The sequence below is a fragment of the Podarcis melisellensis genome (genome assembly GCF_964234715.1).
Source record: "Podarcis melisellensis genome assembly, chromosome: 10".
Taxonomy (NCBI): domain Eukaryota; kingdom Metazoa; phylum Chordata; class Lepidosauria; order Squamata; family Lacertidae; genus Podarcis; species Podarcis melisellensis.
In genome coordinates this window covers 60,036,097-60,052,425 of record NC_138542.1, presented here as the reverse complement: position 1 = coordinate 60,052,425, position 16,329 = coordinate 60,036,097, and the positions used below count along the sequence as shown (strand labels likewise).

At 45.9% G+C, this 16,329-nt stretch overlaps 1 protein-coding gene across 9 annotated transcripts in view; it reads right to left on the bottom strand.

The window, feature by feature from the left end:
- CALD1 (caldesmon 1) overlaps positions 1-16,329 on the bottom strand; it is a 173,885-nt gene that overhangs the window by 5,083 nt on the left and 152,473 nt on the right. For 7 of the 9 annotated variants that reach the window (XM_081926920.1, XM_081926921.1, XM_081926924.1 and 4 more), the window contains 7 exons: positions 13,162-13,322; positions 10,281-10,542; positions 9,073-9,213; positions 3,724-3,767; positions 3,548-3,626; positions 2,049-2,186; positions 46-141 (listed from right to left, as the gene is read on the bottom strand). In XM_081926920.1, the coding sequence (XP_081783046.1) occupies positions 46-141; positions 2,049-2,186; positions 3,548-3,626; positions 3,724-3,767; positions 9,073-9,213; positions 10,281-10,542; positions 13,162-13,322 (921 nt within the window). The remainder of the gene's footprint in view (positions 1-45; positions 142-2,048; positions 2,187-3,547; positions 3,627-3,723; positions 3,768-9,072; positions 9,214-10,280; positions 10,543-13,161; positions 13,323-16,329) is intronic. The other 2 variants (XM_081926925.1, XM_081926928.1) reach the window with 1 other exon arrangement.

The window sequence follows — 16,329 nt, the reverse complement described above, 5'->3', positions numbered from 1 at the left end:
TTACCAATGAACGAAGCTACTGTAAATAGAAGGGCAAGCACTCACCGAAGGTTTGGGAGCAGGCGATTTGCTGTTTTCTGGGGTCTTGGTCAACCATTCGTTGATGCGACTGGAGACGCCGACCTTTAGTCCAGCTGTTTCCTGCAGAAGATTCATTTCCCAATGTGATTACAGGTTGCATGCGAGGATGAATTATAAAAGGCGCGGCGGTGTGTGTGTGTGTAAAGGATTTAGGAGTGAAACCAAAGTGAGGGGAGAGAGACACTGAGTTGGCCAGCAGGTAATGGCTTTCTCCACCTGCCTTGCCCCACCCTCCAGCCCTAGGAGCCTGCATAAGGGAACAGTTTCCAGAGGAAGAACAGCGAGCTGAGAGAGAGTCTGCTTGCCATCAGGGGTGTTTGGTTTCACTTCACAGGGGAGTTGCTGCCACGGGGATAAAGTGTATGCTTATTCTAATGAGCTGAACAGAGTGAAAGAATATGATGCATGGGAGTGTGGAGAGTTTGTGTATGAACTGAACAGTGCTTAGTTGTTGTTTTTTTGCTTCTATTTTGTTAATATTTTGTTAAAACAACTACCAGACTTTTAGAAGACATCTGAAGGCAGCCCTGTTTAGGAAGCTTTAATGTTTGATGGACTATTGTATTTCAATATTTTGTTGGAAGCCACCCAGAGTGGCTGGGGAAACCCAGCTAGGTGGGCGGGGTATAAATTATTATTGTTATTATTGTTATTATATTGTTCTATAGATTATGAATGCTGCACTGATTTGTTAATCACATAATACGACTTTTGCTTCTTATTGTGATGCTTACCTTATTTTTTAGCTGGTGCTATTTTGTTAATATTGTTTCACAGATTACAAACGCTTTGCCGATTTGCTAGTAACACGACCTTTGCTTTAATTGCAATGTTTAGCTTATTTCTTAGTTGCAGCCTTGTTAAAGAGTTTTTATAGATTGCACTTGTTCTACTGATGATTCGTTAATTATTCTACATGAGTTATGCCGCGTTTGTGATGTTCTGTGATGTTACTTCTTGTTTGTAAGCCACTTTGGGACTCCTTCCAGTGAAGAGCAGCGTCGAAATATAATAAATCGTATCTCAAGCCTGTGTTTCGCAACTTCACGGAAGTGGTGGGCTTTGAAGTGATGTGTCCTCAAAACTTAGAACAGATGCTGTAGTCTAGGAAGGCTGTGCAATGGAGAGCCCCCATTGCCATTTAGATGCAAAGTGCATGTTAAGATCATAAGGAGAGTCCTGCTGAATTAGGCCAGTGGCCCATCTAGTCCAACATCCTCCGGAAAAACAATCTCTCAAAGGACCTGTTGATGGCATTTTACCATTGTACTGTTGAGGGTGTATTAACTTATGGTCTGTGTGTGTGGTTTGGGAGCTGCACGGTCAGGGAAAAACAATGCTGTCCAGGGTTGTAAAGACTGTGGAGAGAATAAGAAAACTGAAGAGATAGTGCAGAGATAGTGCACACCCCGGAGATGATCCCTTTCAGCTTCTGCCTTCTGGAAGAAGGTACAGGGTTATAAAGGCCAGGACTAGCCGCCTGAGAAACAGTTTCTACCCAAATGCAATTTTGGTTTTAAACGCAGTGTAAGGAGTCTCTATGGGAGTATATTGTATTTAAAAATGGGGTATCAGAGTTTTTAGGGGGCTAACCAGGTTGGGATAGCTGGGATAGCAGGCTTGTTGGGTTTTGAATGTTTTATGTAGATTTTTCAATTTCATTGTTCTGTACGGGACAATGACAGTAAAGATTATCGTATCGTATTGCATCCTGTTTTTACGGTGGTCAGCAGCCAGGTGCCTCTGGGAATTCTGCAAGCAGGATCTGAATGCAACACCCCTCTTCCCACTTGTGATTCCTCATCCATCAGCAATGCCTAATAGACATGGACCGGTTAAGGTTTCCACTACCCCAAGCCCTGCGACAAGTGGACCTAAGCATCCTTTCCTCCCTTGCCTTGACCGCTATCTGGAATCAGAGCAGAGGCGCTTAAATGTGTGTGTGACATCGAAGGGGGGACACTTACCTTATTGGGCGTCCCCGTGCCAGAAGGTGACGAGAACACGTTGCCTTTTTCCCACATGCTTTTGATGTTTCGGACTCCCTCGGCAGGAACTGGGAGGTCAGAGGCTGCTGGCTTGGCGGCCTTTGCAGCTTTGGTGCCCTGCAGGAAGAAACCAGTCAGTCTCCAGGCCAAATCAGATGTTCCTTCCATTGCATAGTGAGCAGCTATGATTTTTCCTGGTATGTACCACGGAGGACCTTACGGTCTTCAAACAAAAACATCTTGGAGGTCCCAGGCCACAGGGAGGTTAGGCTGGCCTCAACCAGAGCCAAGGCTTTTTTGGCTGTGGCCCCGATCTGGTGGAACACTCTGCCACAAAAGACTAGGGCCTTGCGGGACTTGACATCTTTCTGCAGGGCCTGCAAGACAGAGCTGTTCCACCAGGCCTTTGGCCAAGGCACAGCCTGACCCCCTCCTTTGGTAACCCTCACAGAGCGCTAGGCCAATGGTTGCCATTAATTTGATTTTGAATTGATTTTAGAGTGAATTGGTTTTAGAATGCTGTGTTACTTTTATTGTTGTTAGCTGCTCTGAGCCCGGCTTCAGCTGGGGAGGGCGGAATATAAATTTAAAAAAATATATATTATTATCATTATTATTATTTAATTCCATTTGCAGAGGGATCTATGGTGCACCAGTGGGAGGGGTTTTCCCTAAGCACCACAGCCATGTTGGGGGCAGGGGAGCACTTTGCTGTGAATGCTGCTGGCGAGAGAAAGATTAAATCTACTCTTGAGTGGTCATCCAGGGATTTGAGGCAAAGTGGCATCAGTATGTGGACAACACCCACTTCTGTTTTTCTGTGCCATTCGTGTCAGGCAAAGCTGTGCAGTTGCTTGCTTAGTGTCTGGAGGTGGGAATGCAGAGGGAGGGAACTGCATCCAGCCATAGGGTCAGGTGTATGGGAGTGCCCAGCTGCCAATCATCAGACACCATGCGATTCAAATTCACATGCTGAGGCTGCAAAGGGAGAACCGAGAGTGTGCCCTAAGCATGCTTCCGATCCTTCCTTTGCAGTCACCGCTTGAATTCAAAAATAATCTGCACCTGCAAAGATTCTCCCTCTAAGGATGCTTTCGGTTCTTCCTTTCCAGCTTCAAGTTACAGTATTCAAGCACTCAGAGAATAACCAAGATTTCTACAAAAGGGACTTGGCCCCAACTATGGCTTTCAGTAATCTGTAGATTCAGATTCTACATCACACTGTGGTTAGTACAAGCTGTTCTTTACAAAGCAGCTTCAGGCTGAGATTTCTGTTTTGGGTTTATTGACACTAAACACATGAGTTTGTAGGCAGACTTTGGGTTCAGATGTTTAACCAATTTCACTAAGCAAACCATGGTTTTGTGTTACATCCAAGTTTACTCTTGCCTGGGCCTGGAGCCTCAAGTACATTGTCTGGGCCTTGCCAGCAGCCAACCAGAAGAACCCAATACATCCTGAAGCTACAATAAGCTCACCTCAATTGCACTAGTGTACTGCTCCAACCTGCTGTCTATCTTGGAGACGACTGGAGTCGTGTGGGTAGGTTTCATTCCACTATATAAAAAATTTAAATAAATGGAAAAATATTACTCCCTATTGCTGGGCACAGGATTTTTATAATGCTCTTGTTGCTACAGCAAGGTTCTCTTACCTCTTTTGGGCGGATTTGTTCAAGAACTCTGCACGTTCTTCTATCTAGAAAAGAAGAAAAAAGTCAAGTAAAACAAAATTCAAGGTTTGCTAAGGCAACAGAGCCTGGTGAAAAGAGAAGCAGCTGAGTGATCAGCAAAGATGCTCTAAATAAAACAGTAGCACAACACACAACACCACCGCAACAAGATGAAATGAGCATGGAGGGGAAGGAACTCATGGCTAGTTAGGGACTCCTGTGGATTCTGCAGTTCTGTAAGCATGAGAGTCTCTTAGAATCATATAATTGTAGAGCTGGGACAATTAAAATATGCAATAAAACAAACCCAGTAACTCCCTCCCACAAGCGCATTTAAAAGGAGATATCTGGGATCTTCGTGCCGAAGAATCCAACATGCAAGGAGTAATCGCACGCTGGATAATTCACTTGCATGATAATGTCTTACTGCAGAATTGGAGCACCTGAACTGTTGCTCAGATTGGAGGTTTGGGGTTGCAGATGGCCACAAACACAGTGTGCTTTTCACCGCCACAAGATGGCAACGTAACACATTGAGAAGGATATAAAGGTAAAGGGACCCCTGACCATTAGGTCCAGTCGAGGCCGACTCTGGGGTTGCGGCGCTCATCTCGCTTTATTGGCCGAGGGAGCCGGCGTACAGCTTCCGGGTCATGTGGCCAGCATGACTAAGCCACTTCTGGCGAACCAGAGCAGCGCACGGAAACACCGTTTACCTTCCCGCCAGAGCGGTACCTATTTATCTACTTGCACTTTGACGTGCTTTCGAACTGCTAGGTTGGCAGGAGCTGGGACCGAGCAATGGGAGCTCACCCTGTCGCGGGGATTAGAACCGCCGACCTTCTGATCGTCAAGTCCTAGGCTCTGGTTTAACCCACAGCATCACCCACATCGCTTGTCTGACTGCAGAATTGGAGCACCTGAACTGTTGCTCAGATTGGAAGTTTGGGGTTGCAGATGGCCCCAAACGCAGTGTGCTTTTCACCGCCACAAGATGGCAACGTAACACAGAGAGAAGGATATACCGGTAGTTCCCCTTCAAATCCCTCAATTTTCTTCTTCTTTCAACCTCTCTCAAGGTTGTTTCAAAAATCACAGATAATAGTATTTCAAAGTTGGGATGGGGAGACATACAATCCACATGTCTAGCAACCACATATAGTTACATGTTTTTAATCCACATGTATGCGCTAGAAAGCCATGGCTGAATGCAGAGAAACATTTACATATGCAATCAGAACGTAACAATAATTTGCACACTCTCAGTGATTTTTGTATCTACATCTATATCTCTGGGCACTTCCTTGTGAGGAAATCGATCACATCTGAAATGGCCAGCCACTTTGCTCTTCTTGTCTGGCTGGTATTATTTGCCCGCCTCTGCGCCTATATATTCATGTTTTTCTTTAATTGAGAATCACTAAGAGATACCTGCTTGGAGAATGATAAACATGGCAGTGTGCTTTTCTGTCAGACCACCCAGTATATAGGGATCCTTGAGGAATTCAAGAATTCCGGCATGGACGGACCTGACTGCACATCCCAGATTAATTTGCAGATTGGAATTTAGCAATCCATCCGATTCTTTTACTCTCTGGATGTCCCATATTTTGCCACAAACACGCACACACACCAAGTTTTTAAATGTGCAATTTGAGAGAAAACACTTTCAGAGAGAAAATTCATTTAAAATAATCAGCTAAATGCACGTTTTCGTGCATTTAAAAATAATAATCATAGCTTAAGGCAGAAACAAGACAAAACAGACTTGTGAGTGAATACATGCAAAAGATAAAATGGACTGGAAGCCAATGGATTAAATCTGTCTCTACTCCAGAGGTGGGTAACCTGTGATCCATCTCCAGATGTAGCTGAACGACAACTCCCGCTGTTGCAAATCATTTGCTATGCTGGCTGAAGCTGCTGGGAGTTCTAGTTCAGCAGCACATGGAAGGTCACAGGTCAAGCACGGCATGGGAGCCCTTTTCCTCCCCAAGGGCCGTATTTCCTAGTGAGGAACTTTCTAGGGGGGCACATGCAGGTGGAGGAAGCAGAGCCAAGTATGGACAGAGCAGCAGGTTTGAATCTCTACCTTTGTACAGTAGGTTAGGTTTTAGCAATAGCTCAGTCGGTAGAGCATGAGACTCTTAATCTCAGGGTTGTGAGTTTGAGCCCCATGTTGAGCACACTAAAATTTTTAGTCAAGAGATTGTAAGGCTTCTGTCCACACGAACCTGCATGACTGCTAAGGTTTTCCTCCGGGGCTCTTGCTTTAAGAAGTATGATGGGTGTCAGTAACCCATGACAGGACCTTTTTAGCTGCAGCACCCCATGTTTTTGGCTTCAGGGAAACACTGTTTTATCTGCCCAGGATCATTGTGATGCTGCGTTTTTTACATAACTTTTTAAATTGGTTTGTATCTCTACCTGCTGTTGGTGTTTTATGCTGTTTGGCTTTTGTGGTTTGTATTGTATTTATTGTTGCTTGTAGTTTTTTAATGGTTGGCTGATAAATGGGATGAACAAACAAATAAATTAAAAATTGCTTTGTAATTTGCAGGCTTGCACACTGGGGTCACCAGCCTGGTGCCCTCCAGATGTTGCTGGACTAGAACCCCTGACCTCCCTCCCCCCCCCCAAACATGGACCATGTTGGGTGGGGCTGATGGGAGTTGGGAGTCTGACAACCTCTGGAGGGAACTACATTGACTGCCCCCGGCCTACAAAAAATGGGAGAAAGAAAACGTATTGGAAGGAGTTGATCAAGCTGAGCACAAGATTATTTACAGGAAAACAGATGTCACTGCACAACACCAGCATGCTCACAACTTAGAAATGTTATGGGCACATACGGTAAACAGAATTACAAAATAGATCTGTAAAACAAGACAGAAAGCAGGAGAGATCTGTAAAAACAAGCAGCAATCTGTAAAACAAGACATCAAAAGTAGTAGGTGTTATGATCTCTCAAAATCCAAATTCCAAACCCAGCCAGTTTCTTTCTCTCTCTGTCTGAATTTTACATCCTGTTCAATCTAAAACTATAGGGTTTAATCCTTTCAAAATCAGCGGCAAAACTCTTGTTGCTGTTAATGGTTCTGTGCAGCAGAGACAGATCTGTTTTGAGTGCAAGCAACACACACACATGCCAGGATTCACAAGGCATCACATAAGAATCTTCCTCTGGGAAGCATAAGCAATGAAAAAGAAAAACAGTAACAGTAAAACCCACTCTGCAGCTTCCTATTTTTTATTTTTTTGAGGAAGCCCAAAGTCAACTCCAGATGTAGATTAAGCTGGGAATGAAGAGAACCGGTCAAGGAAGGGTGATATCTCTTTTCCAAATTTGTCGGAATTTGCAAACAGTACTTACGAGAGCCCATCTAGATGAGCATTGTCCATTTCAATTAAAACAGCTCTGCAGGGTCTTGCACACAGAATCCCACCGGACATCTGCTATCAGATCTTCTAAAGCAGCAGCAGATGACATGGAGCATCACGCCCCTGACCGCCTTCTGGCCGAGTGGCTGCTGCGTACTGGGATGAAGGGCAAGACAGGCATGCAGTAGGTGCAGTGCAAACACACCAGCAGGAGTGCTGGTTTGGCTCTGCCAGCCCGTTTGCACAGCCCCGACTTTGCCATCTCCATCCTAGTATGCGGTAGCAACTCAGCTGGCATAAGGTCGGGTGAGTGGCATAGCCCAACCCTGCTGTCCACTGCTGCTTCTAAGCTTGAGAAACTAAGACCTTCTGCATGAAAAGCATGTGCTTTGCCACTGAGCTATGATCTCTTACGATTGTCTGATGAGGCCTTGTTGGTGGCGCTGCCACGAGTGGCTGCCCAGTTGGCACTGACTCGTAACTGACCTAAGAGCCAGTGTGGTGTAGTGGTTAAGAGCGGTAGACTCGTAATCTGAGGAACCGGGTTTGCGGCTCCGCTCCTCCACATGCAGCTGCTGGGTGACCTTGGGCTAGTCACACTTCTCTGAAGTCTCTCAGCCCCACTCACCTCACAGAGTGTTTGTTGTGGGGGAGGAAGGGAAAGGAGAATGTTGGCTGCTTTGAGACTCCTTCGGGTAGTGATAAAGTGGGATATCAAATCCAAACTCTTCAACAGGGTAGCAAATTCGGCAAGCAAAGCTTTACTTCTTCTCACTGCTACATCCATGAAATATAGTCGGAGTCGCATAGTGATTTCATGCTCTTTACTGTAGCTCATAAAACAGTGAATGAATCCCCCCGCCCAAATAAAACCCTCTGGCTTTATATACATTACTTACACAATGGGTCCCGTCTGATTGGCTGATTCTGCTTCCCTCCTGGAGCCTGATTGGGCTGCTCCCACAGGCCAATCAGTTGTTGCATTCTAGGATCCTACCTGCCTATTGTTCTAGGATCCAAGCTTAGTACATAACACCCCACATGCTGCTGCTGTTGGTGGTGGTGGTGGGAGAATACCTCGTATCTTTTTGGTCACAAAGCACAGAGCACCAAAACAGACACACAAAAAGTTGGTAACCTTATTCCCAGAGGGTCGAGCTCAAGACAGGACCGTTAGCAGTAAAGACTTTGCACAGTTATAGAGCAAAAGCGTTTATTTGAATGTGGCCTGGACACTCCCTCCAAAAACTAAATAAGGGAGGTGGGCTGCAGCCAAACCATACCGTTAAACAGAGGCGCTGTCTTGCACCCAAGATTAGAGGGGGAGGGTGTTTGGAGAGCGCATGGCGTCGCATCGTTGGGAGTGGCTGAGTGGGGAGCCCAGCGTGACGTGGCTTCCTCTGTTGTGCTCAGCCTCCTTGGCCCCCTGAACATCAAAGAGGCTTGGCACCCTTCCAGAAGATCTTGAGGGGGCCGAAGACCCCTCTGCCTTCAGGAGTTGGTGCACCTGTCTTCAAAGCAGATTCAGCGAACATTTAAAGCATCTTGCTTCCTTCAAAGAATTGCAGGAACTGTAGCTTGTTAAAGGTGCTGGCAATCATATAGGCCTGTGAGGAGCAAACGTCCTTCTCCCCAGGATTTGGCAGAAAGAAGCCATGTGCTTCAAATGTGTTGAAAGTGCTTTAAGTATGATCTGACCGTCATGCTGGAGTGAGCCAATAGGCAAGGCCTGTACTGTTGCTTTGAATTTTTGTATAGCAATCAGAATTTTTAGATGCTATCAGCAGAACCAAGGAAGAGGAAAAGGCATTATTTCCACACCTACTTTGCAAGTGAAATAGGGGATACATTTCATCAAACCTGGATTAAAATGGTACGGACGCTAGGAGCCAGCTGAAATTCCTTCTTGACCTGCAATTAATCCTCCACATGGACCCAAGGAAGCCTTACCTTGAGAGAGGAACCCTTTGGAGTGAAACACTTGAACGGCTTCTTGTCTTCGCTCTGGGCTTCCTCGGGCATCTTCTGGCGTTTCTCGGCAGCTTCCGCCCTTCTCCTCTCAATTTCTTCCTTCAGCCGCCTCTTCTCTTCCTACCAAACTCACAATATGTAGTGAATGAGTAGCTTGTAGCTCATTTTCATGTTTTCAATTTAAAAGCAAACAATTGGGATCTATCCGTTCCTACCCCTGCGGTAAATTTCTGTATCTCCCCCACACCCAGCTAGAACTGTAGCAAGGGAACAGAATTCCTGACCGTCCTGTGGCACAACAGTAAAAAGGGCAGGATAATCCATAGATTGCAATTAGAACTTAGGAAGAGAAGAACTCATTTCATTGTTTTATTATTTTGTAAGCTGCTTTGAGGAAGTTGTTGCTGTTGCTTACAACCGAGCGGTGTGCAAATTTGGTGAAACAAGTAATGAAACGAACCAACAATATTGCAAGCTTTGAAAGAGCACCTCGTACAATACAATTATCTCTTGAGAGGAGTATTTCCCTTAAAGTGTATTTCAATATTAGTCACTGGTTGCCTCATTTTTTGGAATGTGCTGCTGTCTTTCGTTAAAGCCATAGGGTTTTAGGAGCTAGACGCTCAGTTTTAAAAGGCAATTACCCTCCGTTTAAAGAGCTTATTCCAAACCAGATTTTTCCATTAAAGTAAGTCTGAGACACAACACCACCAGAAGAATCTTTGCCAAAGGAACAGAGCAACCTAATTCAGAGATGTACAACCAGAAGCTAGGCACAATTCTTAGGTCCAATTGAGATATTTACCCAAACCAATGATCCTGTTCTTATGGCAGAAAGCTGGGCAATTGTTCCCTCACCATGCTCAGGATATAGTGTACAATGCCACTGCTCTACAAAGACACCCATGCACACAGAGGGTCAAAGTGCCTATCCTTTTCCTGTCAATCAGTGTAGACAAAACTTGTGTAGATGCACCAGTGGAATCTATCCATATGAGGCAGTTTCCTCCATCAACCACAACAATGTTCTGAATACATCAGGCTTTATTAACTTCGGCCCTCCAGACGTTTTGAGACTACAATTCCCAGCATCCCTGACCACTGGTCCTGCTAGCTAGGGATCATGGGAGTTGTAGGCCAAAAAACAAGGTTGAGGAAGCCTGGAATATACATCAAGCAGCTATTACCTCCTCCCGAGTTTTTCTTTCTGCCTCCTCCTTCTTCTTCCTCTGCTCCTCCTCTTCCAGAATCTTACGGCGCTCTTCGCGCTTCTTCTTCAGTTCCTCCAGCTCCACGGCTGCCTCCTGTTGTTTCTGTTTCATCTTCTCAAACTCTTCGCTCTCGTTTTCGCCTCGGCGACGGCGCAGCTCCTCCACCCGCTTGCCAGCCTCCACGTGGGACACCGGCTTGGCTTCTTCAGAATCTGGGGTGGGTTTGAGGCCTGGGCGGCTGGGAGAGAAAGAAGCAAGCGACAGTGAGGAAGAGTATTCTGTAGCTTGTCAGGATTGGCATTGTGAAGATCAATCTAGATATAATGCAAAATGGAATGGATGGCAGAGACCGCTGTACCCTGAACTGGACCACTTCAGAGCGCAGAATGGGGTGTCGTAGCTTTCAATTCTCTTCTACATTTTTAAAAAAACTCTCTCAATATTATTATAAACCAGCACATGAGGGAGAGTGGTTCTTGCCTAGCTCTCTCCCCGGTATGAAAATATATTATGCACTTTTTACATGGAAGAGCACTGTAAATAAAACTCTGCCACTTGCAGTCTGAAGTCTAGACACTGAGGTCCAGCTCTGAGGGCCTTCTGATGGTTCCCTCACTGCGAGAAGTAAAGCTACTGAGAACCAGGAGAAGGGTCTTCTCGGTGGTGGCGCCTGCCCTGTGGAATGCCCTCCCATCAGATGTCAAGGAAATAAACGCCTATCATTTATTTTTTGCAAGCTGCCTTGGGTATTTGTTTGTCAGGGATGGGGAGAAAATATATAACCGTTTCATTGCACTTGTATGTTTGCTGTACTTTATATTTTTAATGCATATATGCATTAATGCACACACAGTTTTATTACGTATTGTTTTATTATTACTTGTTGTTTTTTTTAAAAAAAACAGTGTACATTGCAAGTGTCAAAAGCATGGGAAACAATCAATATTCTTTGAGCCTCTCAGGACTTCCCTTCACACTTTATCTTTATATGGCTCAAACACACATAGTTTAGGTTTGCAGACATATGCAGCTTCAGGGGTCATCTTTACAACCCTAAATAGCTTCAGCTTTACAGGAATGGAGGCTTGTGAGTGGCGTTTACAATATCATCTCATCTACTGAAAGGGCCACAGGGGAAATGAGCGGGAGATTAAAACAAAACAGCTGGCGAATCCAACCTCTACAGTAAGTAGAGCAATGTTGATTTCCCAGGGCCACATTGAGATGGGGCTGCAAGAGGCATCTGAGAACGTGCGGGGAATCTGGGCAGATCGTAAGAGTAAGAGAAATGAGGTTCTGCTGCTGGGTCTTGAGCTGTGTTTCTTACGTGGTCAAAGTGAGCTCTCTCGCCCTGTTGTCTGAGGTGTCCCAGTCCCAAGGCAAGTTTCTCTAGAGCAGTGTTTCCCAACCTTGTGCCTCCAGCTGTTTTTGGACTACAATTCCCATCATCCCTTGCCACTGGTCTTGCTAGTCAGGGATGATGGGAATTGTAGTTCAAAAACAGCTGGAGGCACAAGGTTGGGAAACACTGCTCTAGAGAACTTTCCTGCTAGCCGGGGGACAGAGAATGAGGCCAGCAAAATCCCCCTCAAGGCAGAACTCTGCCGACATTCAGATCATGTGAATGTCAACCTACACCAAATCTGGGACATTTGTTGCAACGTTTAATTGGTTATTTTTACCTGATTTATTTATTTATATTAAATTTTACTTGATTTATATACCACCCTTCATCAGACGATCTCGGGGCAGTCCACAAGGTAAAAACATGAGAGAAGAGCACAAATAAATAGTTGGAACAGAAACACACTTGAAAGGCTGTAGAATATTAATCGGCCAAACGCCTGATCAGAGAGGAACGTTTTCACCTGGCAACTAAAGATATACAGTGAAGGTGCCAAGTAAACCTCCCTGGGGCGAGTATTGCACAAACGGGGAGACACTGCAGAAAAGGCCCCCTTGCCACCTTCCAGATCTCTTGTGGAGGAGGCACACAAACAAAGGACTCAGATGATGAATACAGAGTCCATGTCAGTTTATATTGTGAGAGACAGACCTTCCACCCCACCTTTCCTCCAAGATAGCTCATATACTCTCCCCCCCCCCCATTTTATCCTCACAACAACCCCGTGGCTGAGGTTAGGCTAAGAGGTAGAGACAGATTTTTAGAAAACATCTGAAGGCAGCCCTGTTTAGGGAAGCTTTTAATGTTTGATGCATTACTGTATTTTAATATTTTGTTGGAAGCCACCCAGAGTGGCTGGGGAAGCCCAGCCAGATGGGTGGGGTATAAATAATAAATTATTATTATTATTATTATTATTATTATTATGCCATGAGCTTCACAGCTGGATGTGCCTATCTGGTCCTAATCTAACACTCGAACCACTTCACCATACTGGCAGACTCCAGCTCTTATAGGTAACTCACCGCTTACCTTTTAATTTCCTAAAGGATAAACATTGCAGGCAGAAGCACCACGCCAATGTCGCTGCCCTGTGCAAATTGCCCAGTGCTTCACAGAGTAAACTGTGCAAGATTAAACTTTTCAGGACTCAGCTAAAGCCATGCAGGAGGCTTGACGTCTGGCCATTTCACTGCACTATTGACCTAACTGTTGTACTTGTTGCCAATGGGGCAGAGAAATCATGGGGAACGAGAACGGGAACTCTAGCCAACATGGGATTTATATACAAATTGCAGATTAACAGGTTGGCGAGAAACCCTTTCAAGCCTCCCATGTAAAAATGGCTTCTGTCTTTCCTACGGCACAGTTCATCCTGTTGCAGCCAAGACCCATTAAAGGCAACACCAGGCCCAAGTATAAACACTGCCCCCTTACGAGTGTATCTCTTACCTAAAGGCATTTTCCGTATGCTTGAGTTTGTGGGCAGGGAGTTCCTGGAAACGCTCCCCGTTCTGTGGCTTCGAATCTGGAAATCCCTTCTTGCGATCCCAGCCTGGCTTAGCCTCTTCTTTGGGTGCTTTGTCCCTGATCAGCTTGCTGTCTTTTATCTGCTAGGACGACATTGTGAAAATGAACCAATTACATCCTAGCACCCCCCAGGGGAGAGGCATCCCTCTCCCGCTTCCAGCAAGCAGATGATGAGCCATTAATCTTCTGCAGATGTTTTGCAGCAGGAGAACTTGTGGTCTGCCAGATGTTGCTGGGCTCCAATCAGCCCCATCCAGCCATAGCCAATGGTCAGGGGTGATGAGAGTTATAATCCAACAACATTTCAAGGGCCACAGTTTCCTGATCCATGTTTTGCAGCGGCTCTTACAACAGGTGTGGGGAATCCAGGGCCCACCAGATGCTGCCGACCTACAAATCTCAGCATCCCAGGTCATTGGCCATGCTGGCTGGGGATGATAGGAGCTGTAGTTCATCAACAGGGATTCATCACAAGTCTACCAAGCTGGAGAAACTGGCAGGAAGATCAACTCCCTCCCCACCCCCACTATTGGCCATGGACAATCCTGTTCCTGCACAAGTCAACTTGGGCAGTGTTGAAAGTTCTCCCCAACCCTGCAAAATCCAGAGCAGGTCAGGACAAAGAAAAGGCTTCACAAAACTGCACCTTGACTCAACTTTTCCCACCAGCACCACCATGTATTTTATACTTCTGGTGGAAGCAATAATAACCAACTCCACTGCCTCAGCTGCTGTTTGCCACATTTTTTTCCCCTCCTAGCATTCTCCGAGGAAGCACTGAATTCACTATACAGTCATACCTCGGGTTACAGACACTTCAGGTTGTGTTTATTTGGGTTGCGGACCGCCGAAACCCGGAAGTACCGGAATGGGCTACTTCCGGGTTTCGGCGGTCACACATGCGCAGAAGCGCTAAATCGCTCTTTGCGCATGCGCAGACACACCGAATTGCGACCCGCGCATGCACAGACGCACCACTGCGGGTTGTGAATGTGCATCCCGCACAGATCACGTTCGCAACCCAAGCGTCCGCTGTAACTGGCTTCATGATGACGCTACAACCCGTCAAAAGAATTTCGGAAATGCCATCCCCAACTTGGCTCTGTGCAAAAAGGATGGGGAAATTGGGAAAGCCATTTTATCGCACACCCCTTACAACTATAACTGGTCCCTGCTTTTTATTTTATTATTTATTAAATTTGTATACCACCCTTCATCCAGGGCGGTTCACAACAGAAAAAAAATACAAAATGAGAACATAGGATCCCTAATGAAACAAAACAAAAACAAACCAATAATCCCACAAACACATTTAAAAGGGTCATAGGATGGGAGAAGAGGAATGTTTTTGCCTGGCACCTAAAGATATGTAATGAAGGTACCAGGTGAGCCTCTGTGGGGAGAGCATTCCAAAATGGGGGAGCCACCACAGAGAAGGCCTGCTCTTGTGTTGCCATCCTCCAGACCTCTTGTGGAAGAGGCACACAAAGAAAGGCCTCAAGGGATGATGATGGTTCTTGCTCTGTGGGTTAGCCACCTGTGCTCAATGCCACAACTTGGACGTCCTGCTCCTGTCAAGGTGAGCCACTAACTCCTCTTCCCTGTGCCATGCACAGATTATGGGTTTCAATGGCTTCAGACGCATGTAGGTGCAGACATGACTCCACCACACCTATAGGACCATAAAGGTAAAGGTAAAGGTACCCCTGCCCGTACGGGCCAGTCTTGACAGACTCTAGGGTTGTGTGCTCATCTCACTCTAGAGGCCGGGAGCCAGCGCTGTCCGCAGACACTTCCGGGTCACGTGGCCAGCGTGAGAAGCTGCATCTGGCAAGCCAGCGCAGCACACGGAACGCCGTTTACCTTCCCGCTGGTAAGCGGTCCCTATTTATCTACTTGCACTTAGGGATGCTTTCGAACTGCTAGGTTGGCTGGCGCTGGGACCGAACGACGGGAGCGCACCCCGCCGCGGGGATTCAAACCGCCGACCATGCGATCGGCAAGTCCTAGGCGCTGAGGTTTTACCCACAGCGCCACCCGCTGTTTTACATCAAGTCAAGACAATTGGTCTTTCTAGCTCACTGCCAGTGCCTTCCTTGGATTTCAGACAGGCCTCTTTCCTTCTCTGGCCTACCTGGGGTTGCCAGAGAATGAACCTGAGACTTTGTTCAAGCAAACCAGGTAGCCTGAGCTGCAGTCCTTCCCATATGCTTTGCGCAAGCATATAAGCGGTTCTACTGCTCAGGTTGAGCTCCAATGCCAAAGGCAAGCCAAGTGGAGTTCTTCCCTTTTGCTGCACAATTCTTGGCCTAGTGATATTCTCAGCCAGATGCAACATCCTTGCAAAGTCCTTCCCACCCCAAACGGCATCATTTGGGATTAGCATCATTTATGTCCACGGCTGACAGCCTGACCCTACAGCACACTGAGTCATCATGCCTGGATGCTCACTGGAACTGTGCAGCGTTAAAAAACAACAACCCCTCTTCTGACACATAAGAGAAATTGTATTCTCAGGAAGAGCATCAGTTAAACTAGCAGCCAAAGCAAACCTGAAATGGCAGTGAGCAAAAATGCAAATGTTCTCCCTTGACTCAACCGAGCAACCTTCACCATGCACAAATGCTAAAGTCTTTGAGAAAGGAATTTTGGAGATTGCCAAATATATTTGTAGGGGGGAGGTATGTCAAGATGGCTCTCCTACACATTTATTCCAATTTCAGGGTAGGAATGAAACCCAGATATACAACAACATAGTGTTTCAACTGTTGCATCACAGCAGTTGCATCATTTGGGGGGTGGGTGGGTTAGAATGTTTCCCCAGCTTTCTCTCAATGTTGATATTCAAGATGCACATGAAAAATACAATAACATTTTTTAAAAAATCAATTAAAGGAAAAAGGACCCAGACAAAATATAAATACAAAAGCTGGAAGCATTTCACTAATGCCACTAACCAGCCACCACCAGGCTGCAATATCCTCTAAAGCCCTCCTAAAAATATATAATAAAAATAAATAATAATTAATGAATAAACCTTCCAGGTAACAGAGCGAACCACTTCAGAAATGCTCCCATCCCCATCAGAAA